We start from the raw sequence: 13,689 nt of genomic DNA, 5'->3' as shown, positions 1-13,689 counted from the left end.
CTCCAATTTCGAAGCCCGGAGGGTTATTAGAGTGCAGCACGCGTGACTTTGGTGCGTACTTGTCAACCAAAGAAATGGGCCTAAATCTACGCCACGCTTTCTTTTTAGGACTATTTCGGCACTGCACTTTGAGCAGTCTTGGGTTCATCGGTTTGGATGTCGTGGCTCGAGGGCAAGCGATTTGAGTAGTCTGAAAACCCAACATTCAACCCTTGAGAACTGTGGGGCGTGAAGTTACGTCTACGTCTATTCAAGTCACAAACTACACACGTATATATTAGGTTGGGGAAAAAGAAATCCATTATTTTCTCGTTGATGACTTTAGTGATCGATATCTCGTGAAGTATCGATCGTACAGTTTCAAATTTAGGCTCGTTTTAAAGCTGATACTACCACTTAAAAAATGCTTTCACTGTTTATTGTTTGTTCTATTCGTTTGTGAGTTACAGGGTGTTAACAATGGAAGTCAACCAAGAGAAAATTCGGTACATTTTACAGTTTTTCTTTGAAAAGGCGAAAATTCAAGCTAGGTGCTGAAATTTTGCATGGTGTTTATGGTGCCGATACTCTAACAGCTAGTTGTGATAAATTTTGGTTTCGTTGACCCGTTTCAGTTATTTTTATGTTAAAGATGCATACCCAGGCAGACACGTCATCGAAAATGTCGATAAAATCACAGAAATAATCAAAGTTGATCGGCATGTTAGTAGTCAGAGCATCGGCCAGGAGCTAAAGATTAACATCAACAGTTTTAAGCCATTTGCGCAAAGCTGGATTCACAAAGAAGCTCGATGTTTGGGCGCCACCCTATTTACACCAAAAACATGATGGCTCGAATTTCCATCTGCGCAATTTTGGCCAAACGGAATGAAATCGACCCATTTCTAAACGGATGGGTACTGGGGATGAAATGGGATACATACGACAATACTGTGTGAAAATGATCGTGGTCTAAGCGTGGTGAAGCAGCTTAACCGGTGGTCAAACCAGAACTTACGGCCAGGAAGGTTCTACTGGGTATATGGTGGGACTTGAAGGAATCGTTTATTGTGAGTTGCTTCCGTGTGGTCAAACATAAATTCAGATCTCTACTGTCAATTACTGTACCGTTCGAAGCTAGCAATTGACCAGAAACGACCAGAATCGGCCAACGAAGAGGTTTTGTGTTCCACAGGACAACGAAATGTCACGCACGTCTTTAGTGACTCGCCAGAAAGTCCGGGAGCTTGGTTGGGAAGTTTTAATGCATCCACCGTATAGTCCGGACCTTGCACCAAGCGATTGACACCTTTTTCGCGCATTACAAAATTTCCTGAGTGATGAAAAACTGAGATCAAAAAAGGATTGTGAAAATGGATTGCTCGAGTTTTTCGCCAATAACGACTAAGCCTTTTACAAGAGAGGCATTATGAAGCCTATTTGAAAAGACAACAAATTTTCCAACAAAACGGTGCATATTTGACGAAAATCGGAACAATTTAAACCATCTTAAAAAAGTTTTGAAGTACACGCAAAAATAATGGATTTCTTTTTAGACTACCTAATATATAGAGTTGTATAGGTATTTGCATGTGATATTATTGAGGAAAAATATTATTTCCGTATGGGTTGTCTGGACGCATGCAAGGTGCTAGTGGAAGGCCATGGTCTGCTAGCCAAGTTCGTAGGTAGCCTTGCACCCTTGTTGTGGATTTATAACCTCAGTCGGAGACATGCCTAGAATCTTATCACACTGCACAATGGTTTTTGCGACCGCAGAGGCGCCACCGGGGTACGGTAGAACAATAGGAAGAAGACGTTCAAGCTGTGGCATAAAACAGCGCGAGATCAGGCGAGAAACAGAATCAGTGTAGGTTCATGAATATTCAACACTATAAGCGAAAATTAAATAGAACCGTTCCACAGCGGCGATGAGCAATTGGCGAAACGATCAGTTCTCAAGAACACCGTGTAGCCCTGAAACTAGCGGAGAACGACATAAATTTTACGGTTCTTCCAGTTCACTTCATAGCATTCGGAATTACTTAAACCGCCAAAGAAATTTTGCCGCCTTTTTGGCAAATTCATTCTTGCTTATTAAAAGTTATGTTTTGAATAGAACGCTTCGATAATTTAAGAAAAGTTTCAACCGGGCGCCCAGCATGGCTATCAGAGGTCACAATAAACTCCTCAAGTTACCTTACCTTAACCTTACCTTTGGTGTCTCGGTTTGTGTAAAAACCACCATGTGCCATCGTTTTGTCGCCAAACACTATGACACATTGGCGCGACTCACAAAATGTTGACATATTTTCCTGTCAGCCGAAGCCTGTTGGGGCCCAGAACCAAACGATAGGGTCTCAGATGGTAGCAATCGTATCGTGCCGGACACATGATGCATTCCACACTGGAATGGTTCACAAAATTGTGCTGCCATCCCAACTTCGGTTTTCCCTTGATGACGCTTTCTTTTGCCATTATTTGCAAAAAGTTAACTTGATCATCAGTTCGCTAATTCGATAGTTTATGTTGAACATCCTCCGGAAGACCACCGGAGCTGCGGCAAAAAACGGCGGTCGAAACAGTTAATTCCCATTAAAATAATTAAATGAACGTATTAATTCTCGGCGGTAGGTCCACGATCCTGCTATGAGGACGTATATGGTTGTTGTCCAAGTGATAACGATAAAGCTCGATCTGTGCACAACTGTCTCACTGCATGGCGACTCACTTGGGAGGGAACTGTTCGTATTGTTCACAAAATTAACGGAAAGCGGGAACTCCATCCCGAGGCTTCATTAAGATCACTCTTTGATTTAAACACTGAATCAAACAAGAGACACGTCCTTAACACTCCACATCCGAAAGAGTTCTGCCCTAACACTCCCACCGAAATTGTCACGTTCACGTGTAACCCTTTCCTTCGCCGCACACACCGTCGTGTTGGAGGAGGGGTAATAAATGCAGCGGAGTGTTCGGGTCAAACGATAAAGACGGTAAAAAAGGTCTTTTTTTGCCTCAATCGACAAATGATGGATATTTAGCATGAACTTTGGTAGATGTTGTTGTGTTGAAGATTCTCACGAGGAAGAACGAACGGTAAACAATTGCCTATAGTTAGCCGTGTGTCAACGAGTAAACGTTATTTTTTTAAAGGTTTACTTAACAATTACTGTGTTCAAACATTTACTCCTTCGTCGGTACAAGCTCCCTGGCGGACTTGAAGCTGAATATTCGGTAATGCCTCCGATATTGCTTTTTTTTACGAAACTCATCGTTGGTGCCATGCAGCCGATCGCACCATCCGAAATTGCCGTAGCACTGATTAAATCTGCAAGGAGCGAATTGAAAAATACATTTTGAGCAATAGAAAGCGCCAATTGTGTCACAACTGTGTGATAATTTGGCACAAAAACGCTAAATCTTGTCAGCCACGTCTGTTGGGTCTGTTGCACGTTGCACTCAGGCGTGATGCCTGTCTTTGTTGAAGACATTCAGAGGTCAGAGATCTGTGGTAATCTTCTATTACTTTCTATAACAATTTGGCCAGGTTATTGACACCACGCCAACTCACGGCCACGATCAGTTATGTGACAACGGCGAGCATTACCGACTACTCCATCAACTGGATCGTCGCCTTCAGTCCTCTGCAATTTTTGGATGTGATACTGACCTAACTTGTGAAAAATACCCAAACGCAACCCTCTTTTACTTACGTTAGGTGGTGGTAGTCGTGCGATTCGGAGCTACCCAAGAAGGGTAGATGATAACCGGAATGATCTCCGAGGGTATCCCACATGACGAAGGTCATCCAAATGACCATCGTAAACAGGTGACACTTCATAATGGCTGGACCAAGATACACGGGCAGCAGATCGCTGAGCACCAGCTCGAACGGATGTGCATACATGGCCGACAGTGCCACCGGCGAGCGCCATTCGTGGTGCTTCTTGTGGAATCGTTGATAAAAGTAGCTGGTGTGGAACAGCCGATGCGTGTAATAGAAGCCAATTTCCCAACAAGTCATGCACACGAACATGTCGCGCAGAACTTCGTCTAACGAGGGCAGCACCCGCACGTCCGGTATGACATCGGAGAAAAGCTTCCTGCCATGGTACACAGCATACGTGCTCGGAATGGCGAACACGATCTGGTTAAAGAGCACCGTTTGGACGAGCTGCCTGAAGCGGTCCCAGTCGAGCGGCTCATTGGCACCCCTTTGGGTTTTGTACTTCCGCAGGAACTTGGGCCGATTGGTGAGATCCATCAGCACGAACAGCCCACCGACAGTCCAAAACAGCCCGTAGGAGTAGATCGTCAAGTACCACACGTACAGTGTATCCGGATCATCGCCTAGCAGGGATGGCAAAGCAGAACCAGTTGGATCACCCAAAGACCTTCGTAATAGGAACGTAATCAACGAATCCTTTGATAGCGCCCAACATACCAATCACATCTAGTAGTGCGTTCCACGATCGTTCGAGCACATTTTGCGAACAGTTCCCTCGATGGTCTAGCAACCGTTGCGGGAATGATTCAACCGTTAGATTCACAGGCGATTCGTAAAAACCTAAGTAATTCATTTTCACTACGCTGCTCAACTGTTTACTTCACATTCGAAACGTCAAACTTTGACTTGAGCTTATATCGCGCTCCAGGTGCACCGTACCGGACTTGCTTTAGTTTTCCCACTTAATTTAATTGCTCACTAACGGCTCGTTAAAGATCCATTCCATGGCTAATTCCACTCGGTAACTTTGGGACAGTTCTTCAGCCCTAGTTGTTGTGCGTGCGCTATACTGCGAGCGACTCAACGGTGTCCACCGCCAACAACGATGTTAAGTGTGGCACATGTGAACACTTGCCCCTTCTTTTCGGTTTGCATGCCGGTAAATTGTCTTTACCTATTGCCGTTTGGTCGGTCAGTGGTTCAAATTGGGCACATTATGGTAAACCGACCTTGGCTCGGTTTGAACCTAGGCAGAGCTCACGGTGACTGCATTTTGCCACCACGTTACGAGGTGATCAAATCCTACCCATCTTGGCTGTTTGATCTAAGGTGCGAAGATCCGGTAGTGAAGGTGAAGGTGGTTGGCTGCGTAGAATGTGAGGACGTTTAGACGAAAAGCTCAAAGTGATGTCAACGGTAAATATTGTGTTGTTTACCTTATGTGGACGTTGGAAACTATTCCACGGGTGCAGAGGTTCGGACGGAAGTAAATTCAAAAAACTGTTGGAAGGTTCTGTACAAAGGGTGTGTGTAGCATGTGCCCGTTATACCCCCCTTTAGGCTCGAAACGAATACACAATTGCGCGATGTAACGAGCGTTTGCGAATGCGAGGTGTGGGCCAACAATTGAAAAAGTAATTTCCAAATGTTCACGAAATCTAGATGGTTTCGGCTATTATTTCTACACTTTCTTCGCCTGAATTCTTTAGCATTACTGACGCGCACGCCATGAGTACACTGTTGAGACATTGTTGTAAAATGCACTTACAAGATGTTTTTATTTGTTTTTTGAAAGAGTTTTATTATTTATAATGTTTTGCTTATTTCGAGTTCTATGAACAATCAACAGCTTTTTTAAACAATAAACAACAACCTTTGCTGTGCGGCTTTATCCAAAGACATTTGACAAATTTCGTGTCTGTTGGTGCTGTTGTTGTGAACCGTTTTTGAATGTTAATGTTTTTATGCGAATTCTAATTTAAACACAATTATTTTGGAAACATATTTTGTTTGCTATCACACTCTATTCGTTCAGCCTCAAGTGGTTTTACTAATATCACGAAATAAATTTTTATGAATTAAATACAAAGAAAGTGTGCAGACATGAGCGTTAGGTGTATGCGTACACTGCTGGAATTCATAACCAAAAATGTCAAAAAAAATTTCAAATCTTTCTAAAAGTGAACAATAAGTTTTACCGGGCTTAGTCAGCAACTATACATCCGCTTTGGGAAAATTGTGTAGTGTGCGTGTGTTGGTTTAGTTTATGACTTAGATGCTATTAGGGTCATGCCCAGTGCGTTATAAAATAAAAGTACGTTATAAAAAGAGGTGTTTTGCTCAAAACACTCTCTATTCCTCGGCACGCAGTGGTACAGAATAAATCAAAAGGTAACAAAAATCACATCTTTACACGGCCATAATTAAAATTTCTCTTTCTTGAACAATAAAAATCATACGGTTTGGTTGGAGTTTTTTAATAGCTTAGCAAGCTTAGCGAAAGTGTTGTTTTATAAGGCCAACAGGGTTTTTGATATTGAGAAAGTTTGTGAAGCGATTTCGATACATTTGAAGTGCTTTGATCTAAGGAACCCACTATGTTGATCTCTGCGAAGCGTTATGCAACGTGAAAGATTCGCATGAAAAGTAGGCGATCCAGCGACGGGCGATCAAACGTGTCGTAACAATCCTAATTATTAAAAAAAACAAGAAAACCAGGTAGGTATGACACAAAAAAAAGTCTGAATAATCATCTACTGTTCATCCTGGCGAGAGTTTGGCAGCGAACGGTTAAGGCCAACGTTAGGCTTGCCTAACTTGCGGGGGCTCTAGGTCGCCGCGGGATCAAAACGTGTTTGATTGTGACATCGGTGATAAATTTGCATAAAATACGAAAGGTTATAACTGCAAAAATCTAAGCATAAGAAATTCTTTCCAACAGGCTGTTATCAACTAATCGCCGGATAAAAAGTGTTGGAAAGATAAGATAAATGTTTCAAGTATGCACCCGTCGCTAAACCTTAAGTTTTAGTTTTGCCTTAAGATAACGTTGATAAAAATGTTGAATCACTAATCGAGTTTCGCACTTAAGCTATTTGTCCGGTACAAGCTCCCTGGCAGATTTGAAGCTGAAAATTCGATGGTCTCTTTGGTATTGTTTTCTTTTCCGAAACTCGTCGTTGGTACCATGGAGATGATCGTACAATCCATAATTTCCGTAGCATTGGTTGAAACTGTAAAGATAAAATGAGAAAATCGTTTACGATAGGAGATGTTGACGGTTTTTCATAACGTTCCATAAAGAATACTTCAAAAGTAACATGTTTAATGACAAATATTCAAGCTACTTACTTTTGGTGATGATAGTCGTGAGCCTCAGAGCTACCCAAGAATGGTAGGTGATAACCGGAGTGATCTCCGATGGTATCCCACATAACGAACGTTACCCACAGGACGGTTGTGAACAGACGACATCTCGTAATTGCCGGACCAAGGTACACCGGCAGCAGGCCGCTCAACAGAAATTCAAGCGGAGTAACGTACATCCCTGTCACAGCCACTGGCGCTCGCCATTCGTGGTGCAGTTTGTGGAATCGCTGATAAAAGCGGCGACTATGGAACATCCGGTGGGAATAGTAGGCTGATGTTTCCCACGCCAGAATGCAGATGATCATATCGCGCAAAAACTCAACCAACGACGGCACAACGCGAACATCCGGCATGGTGATGAACATTTTGCTACCGTGATACGCGGCGTACGTAACTGGGAAGCCTAGAAGGATCTGGTTGAAGACGACCGTTTTGACGAGCTGCTTGAAGCGTTCCCATTCTAACGGTTCGTGGGTTCCTGGTTGCGTTTTGTACTTGCGCATGAACTTGGGCCGGTTCGTGAGGTCCATCGTTAAGAAAAGTCCTCCCAAGGTCCAGAACAGTCCGTAGGTGTAAATGGATAAGTACCAAACGTACAGCATGTCTGGATCATCGCCTGATAAGTGATAGTAGAGACAAACACATGGAATGATTTTTGAACGGAGTTTGTGACACAATTAATCTCCACTCTAAACCCCAAGTATTCTCAAATGTACTGCTGCACAAGTTTGTTCTGAATAATCTCTTCTGAATAAAAATCTTGTTTAAACAACAAGATATTGAAATAAAAACAACAAATCAACCGCACCGGTAACATCCAACAAAGTATTCCATGATCGTTCAGCAAAGTTTTGCCAAGTATTTGTTTCGTAGTCTACTATCTGCTCCGCACATGATTCTATCGTTAGATTCACTGTCTCTTTATCTGCCAATGCGTGATCCATTTCTTCACAAACATTCACTGGTTCTGCGAATTTGCAGAAATTGTTTTACGATATCTTATCACGCACAGCAAAGTTTTGCTGTGATTGAACACCTGCCTGGCCAGAGCTCTGGTTAAAGACTGGTCTACGATTTCAACAATTGTTCCGGTGATAGCTGGTTTGGGTGTTCATTCGGTCAATCAAACATATCAACATCGCGCAATGTTGTTTCGTGGCTAGCCTCATCAGTCACAACATTGACTCTCCGGTGCTTCTCTCATTACTCAACATTTCTGCGCCGTCGAGAGTTCTAAGGAATTACTCGTTTCTAACTGTGCCAACGCAGGCGACCAGATTCGGGCAGTTTAGCCCTTTAAACTTCATGTCAACCAGGTTCAATCAGGTGTACCATTGTTACGACTTTGACCAATCTGTAAGCGTGTTTCGTCAGCATATTCGTTCGGTTGCGTTTGCGTCTGATTTGTGACCCTACAATCTGTGACGTCCAAGTATGTATAGTTTTAAGCGAAACTTGTACCTTGTCTTATATATTCTCCTATTAAGCCTGCTGGCCCGTAGGATGATTCTAATAAATATATAAAACGTTTTTATTGATGCTTATTGAAAACGTGGTCGAAATCGAAAGCAAACGCCACAGGCCTTAAACGCTACGAAGTAAAGCGACTATGATGCTAAAAGTATCAGTATTTATCACAATGTGTTTGATTGATTCTACCCACGAGAGACTTAAGTATGCAAATAGTAAAAAGTTCACTGGGGATCTTCTTCATGTTATCAAGTTCGTTAAGCACCAGTTTTCATGTCACAACGTTTCACGATGAAACGCTTCGAATGGCGTCACAAGAAACATTTCAATCGAGGTTTCCGTCAGGGTGCTTTCGAACGACAAGCGTAGTTTTCCATTTTTCCTGGTCTTGAACCGTGTTTGCGCAGAAGAAAATGCATTTGAGCTTTTACACCGATCCGTTTGACGGTGTGGAAAATTGAAAATTTGAACGACAAAACTTTACTACTCCTTACAAATGAATCAATAACTGCAACGGAAACGGTGACTTAAAACTGTGTTTCCATTCCATTTGGAGACGAGAAAAGAAATACGTAAAACAATGCATCATCATATTGCTTCATGTCACAAGGTTTATGTTTTAAAACACTACGATTCATCATGAAGCATGTTAAGCGTACTGAATATTCACAAACAAAACCCACCGATAAGATCGAGCAATGCGTTCCAAGATCGTTCAATAATATTTTGTTTAACACTCGTTTCATGATCTACAGTAGCGGCCGCGTGCAATTTTGTTGTCGTATTCATTGTCGTATAATTTAACCAAACATAATCCATTTTCACTGCGCACAAAATTCGTCTCACAGCCGATCGGTCGTAAGTTTGTTTAAAATTTTCTTTTATGCAGTTTTAGTGCTCTACCATCGTCACAAGCGAGTTAAGCTATATCAACAAGATAGGATTCCACGAACTGAAACTGTTGTTTCGACGATGTCTGGCAAGCGACTCAAAACATTCCGTCATCTGCATCACTATTTTGAGAGAATCGGCAGGAAAGAAAACCAGTTGCTTCTAAACATTTTGGACGGATGGGAGGAAGAAAGACTCTTTCTCCCATGAAAATGCCTCCCTTGCTTTTGAATTGCTTTCCTGCCTCCCCTAAAACCAACCATGTTACGTGTAGGAAAGGAACAAATCAATTTTACACTACCAAAAATCGAGCCAGAAACGGGTTTATTGTGTAATAATAAAAACGATCGGGGGACTCGACTAAGGCTTTGCATATTGCCATTAGCGGAATGCTAACTGTTGCCGAAATAGGCAAACTCTTTGAGTCTCTCTCTCTGATAATGTTTTTTTTTCATTTGCCAATAACTGCAACGGAAACGGTGACTTAAGACTGTGTTTCCATTCCATTTGGAGACGAGAAAAGAAATACGTAAAACAATGCATCACCATAATGCTTCATCTTACAAGGTTTATGTTTCCGATCTATTTCGATCTACTACGATCTACTAACACTTGTAAACCCGCTTCAGCATGAAGCATGTTAAGTGTACTGTATATGCACAAATAAAACCCACCGATAAAATCGAGCAATGCGTTCCAAGATCGTTCAATCATATTTTGAGTAACAGGGATGGATGAAGGATGAACCACGAGCTCGCGCAACTCTACGGCGAACCCAGTATCCAGAAGGTGGTTAAAGCCGGACGGATACGTTCGGCAGGGCATGTTGCAAGAATGCCCGACTACTGCGCCCCTGCGAAGATGGTGTTCGCCTCAAACCCGGTAGGGCAAAGACGACCAGGGGCCCAACGAGCAAGGTGGTTTGACCAGGTGGACCAGATCTGGCGCGGCGACCAGGAACCGAGCCAACTGGAGAGGTTTTGTTAGTCAGGCCATGTCGTAAGACGGAAGGCCAAATAATAATACTACGAATACTAATAATAATACGACGTAACACGAGGGTTGGAGCGGGGCTAACACAGCTGTCCGTAAAAACGATCCGTTATAGAGAAGAGCATCAGAGATTAACATTGTCGCTGGTGCAGGCCAAGACCGCGCAGCGGTTGAAGCGCCAAAGAAGAAGAAGAAGAATTTTCAAGAGTTCTAATTTGATTCAAAACCCAGTTTGTGAAGAAAATTTACACACAGATTTTGCATTTATAGCATTGGTCTCAAACTCATATTAGCATGTGCGCCGCATTGGAAAGTAACAGCTAGTCAACGGGCCGCAGTGGAAAGCAACAGCTAGTCAGAGGGCCGCATCACATAAAGAAAATGTTTTTTCATTAAATTTTACGCACCCTGATTTGGTTTGGATTTGAAACAAATCGTATCGGTCACTTCTGTGCCGGCAGCTGAACCGACAAGAAGTATTTTTTTGTGATTTATTGTTGACTATCCTGACTGGCATAACGTCATTATATACTCCGCGGGCCGCGAGTTTGAGACCACTGCTCTAACTTGTAGCGGTTTGCCGCGGGTCTTTCTCACACGCGGGGTTTCACAGTTTGTCTCACAGCCTTTTCTTTTTCCGTTTTTTCTACTCACACACTCTCGCGCTCTTGGGATCTTGGGCCCTGACGCTACTTTTTGTTATTTAAGAGTGTGAAAATAAGGCACTTTCTTCTCACTGTTCCCTTTCCCAGAAACTTAAAAGTTCCTGTCCTCTGCATTCTTTCATTTTCTAATACTTGGAATGCTTCTATTTTCGGCGTATTTTTCATTTTCCAACTCTTAAATGTTATTATTTTCTGCACACTCTATATTTACGAACATTTAAAAAGTTCCTATTTTCTGCGCGTTCTATACTTACCGACACTTAACAGTTTCTATATTCTGCGCGTTCTTCATTTTAAACGCCAGAAAATGTCATTTTTCACTTTTTCACTTTTTCACTTTTTCACTTCTTGCGCTATGCGCTGCCGGCACCGTTGAACTCGTTGCACCGGCACAGAGCCGACAGGCCAAAAATAGGACCGTTCGCATCGAGTGTCAGACAAAGACTGAAGAATAGAAGATGATGTTGAATTTACGTGTTTTCATGTTAAACATTAGTGAGAAGAAAAATAAAGAAACCTTTTTTTAGCTCTATTTCATTCAAAATGACAATCTACTTGTCAATGTATTTAACAAACGTTTACGAAAAGCAATTTACGGAAGCAATCGTTTTCAGACTCTATTGCGTTAGCTACTAAACTTTTAAATTGATTGTTACCTTAGATGGGCTGACATTTTGACAAAATGAGCTAAAAATACAATTAAGTTTTGTTTGCTTGTGCGAACAATGAACTATTCATTGTTTACTCGACTGTTATCATTTACTCAGAAAACATGTATGCATTTCATTACTTAAAACACGCTGACTGTTACATGATGCTTCGAAAATATTATTTCATGTTCAATATTTCATAAACCAACCGATTGCGTACGGAATGGGAGGCGAAGAAACTAGTTGCTGATGACTTCCTAATGTGCCCTATCGATGGCTTTTCAATCGTTTTTAAGCACTGGTTAGCCCGGCCAAAAGCAAACTGCACGAAAAACGCAGCGTACAGGCAAAAGTGAAAACTGCTTACGGTTTTCTATTTTCTCTTTAGTGCTCCCAGCGGTAGTATCACTTCGTGCGATGGATTACATCGTTTGATTCCACTCTAAATGCTCCACACTACACTACTTCCTACGCCGGTGCTTCCTAGTTACATCCTTCTTTCGTGCTTCAAATCCATGCAGCATGCACCGTCGTGCTTTCGTGCAGCATCGTGATCATGAGCACATGATAAAACAAAAATCTGCAAATAATGCTTTAAGACAATTGATAAATTTAAGATAAATTCAAAAGTTAGGCAAAAGTTTTCCGTTTTTGACGTCTCTTGACGAGAAAAAGTTTCTTTTGGTTCTTTCAAAATTTCTAATTTTATTCAAACCCCAGTTTGTGAAAAAAATTTACACCCAGATTTTGCATTTTTCGAGCTTTTCGCCAGTGCGGGTGTGACGCTTCCGCTTCCTTTTCTTTGGATATGTTGCGGAACAATGAGGGCAATGCTGTGCTTTTCGTTGCTGCGGTGGCCTTTGCTATGGGCGTTCCGCTTTATTGCGGTGTTGATGACTCCGATGTTTATTCGCCTTGAAGTATCGCTAAGGTTGATGTTTCGCTTATTCGAAGTTACTTCGACATGAGAAGTGGGCTCACGGGCTTATCCACCAAGACGCCACCAGTATGTTTTAATTGTCGCTATAATGTTTCATTACGCGGTTCGCATATCAAGACCGTAAGCTTCAGTGATTTTTCACCTGCCGTATACGGTTCTTTGCACGCATTCCATAGTTTAAAATTCATTACATTGAAGGCCTAAACACATTACCTGCATAACTTAACGAGCGGAGCGTTACGTCTTAGGACCTTTCACACTGGTTGACGAGCAGGGCGAACGACTGGGCGAAAACTGTTAGAAATCGAGTAATTTCACCCCAGCTTGTAACAACTTTGGCATCTGTGTTATACCATATAAACATGAAGTGGTATGGTGGTATGAAGTGATATGAAGTGATATGAATAAAGACGCACCGACTAGTTTGAATCAGTCGGCTAAGAGAAAAACGTTCATCGAAAAAACTTATTTAAAAACTTTATTCGCTTTGAAGTAACGCTAATTTTGAAGTTTCGCTTATTCGAAGTAACTTTGACATGACAAGTGGGCTCACAGCTTATCCACCAAGACGCCGACGGTGTGTTTTAATTGTAATACGTTTTTTTTTCTTTTGTATTATAGAGACTTTGAGGTGTTGGGCACATTCGTCTCTTAGAATTGTAATACGTGAGAGCGTATAATGACGCTTTTAACATATCCAGACTGTAAGCTTCAGTGATTTTCCACCTGCCGTACACGGTTCGGTGCACACATTCCATAGTTTAAAATTCATTACCGTTTAGTCGTTTTACACATCGAAGATAAAGGAGAGATTTAGTGCTTTAGATATGCTGGAAAACATGTGTTCGATAAGCGGGCGACGAGTTCGCCGCACGCTTAACTGTCGGTACGATTGCGCTATCGGCCACCAGAGCCCGCTCCACCAACTTTGCACCTGCGCCGGAGAGCGATCTCGCTTCTTCTCTCGTGGCCTCTCATCTGGGCCGATCGGATGAATGTCCT

General features: G+C 42.2%; 2 protein-coding genes across 2 annotated transcripts; both read right to left on the bottom strand.

Annotated features, from left to right (window-relative positions):
* Positions 1–3,165: 3,165 nt before the first annotated feature.
* Positions 3,166–5,019, bottom strand: LOC128275283 (fatty acid hydroxylase domain-containing protein 2-like). The gene is made up of 4 exons (XM_053013735.1): positions 5,016–5,019; positions 4,427–4,492; positions 3,696–4,332; positions 3,166–3,310 (listed from the first exon to the last, which is right to left on the bottom strand). Exons 1-4 carry the CDS (start codon positions 5,017–5,019, stop codon positions 3,166–3,168), a joined length of 852 nt encoding a protein of 283 aa, XP_052869695.1.
* Positions 5,020–6,800: 1,781 nt separating this feature from the next.
* On the bottom strand, positions 6,801–9,337 carry LOC128275280 (fatty acid hydroxylase domain-containing protein 2-like). The gene is made up of 3 exons (XM_053013731.1): positions 9,232–9,337; positions 7,061–7,694; positions 6,801–6,942 (listed from the first exon to the last, which is right to left on the bottom strand). Exons 1-3 carry the CDS (start codon positions 9,335–9,337, stop codon positions 6,801–6,803), a joined length of 882 nt encoding a protein of 293 aa, XP_052869691.1.
* Positions 9,338–13,689: the final 4,352 nt, after the last annotated feature.

Source organism: Anopheles cruzii, chromosome 3, assembly GCF_943734635.1.
Source record: "Anopheles cruzii chromosome 3, idAnoCruzAS_RS32_06, whole genome shotgun sequence".
Taxonomy (NCBI): Eukaryota; Metazoa; Arthropoda; class Insecta; order Diptera; family Culicidae; genus Anopheles; species Anopheles cruzii.
This window is presented reverse-complemented; position numbering and strand designations above follow the sequence as displayed.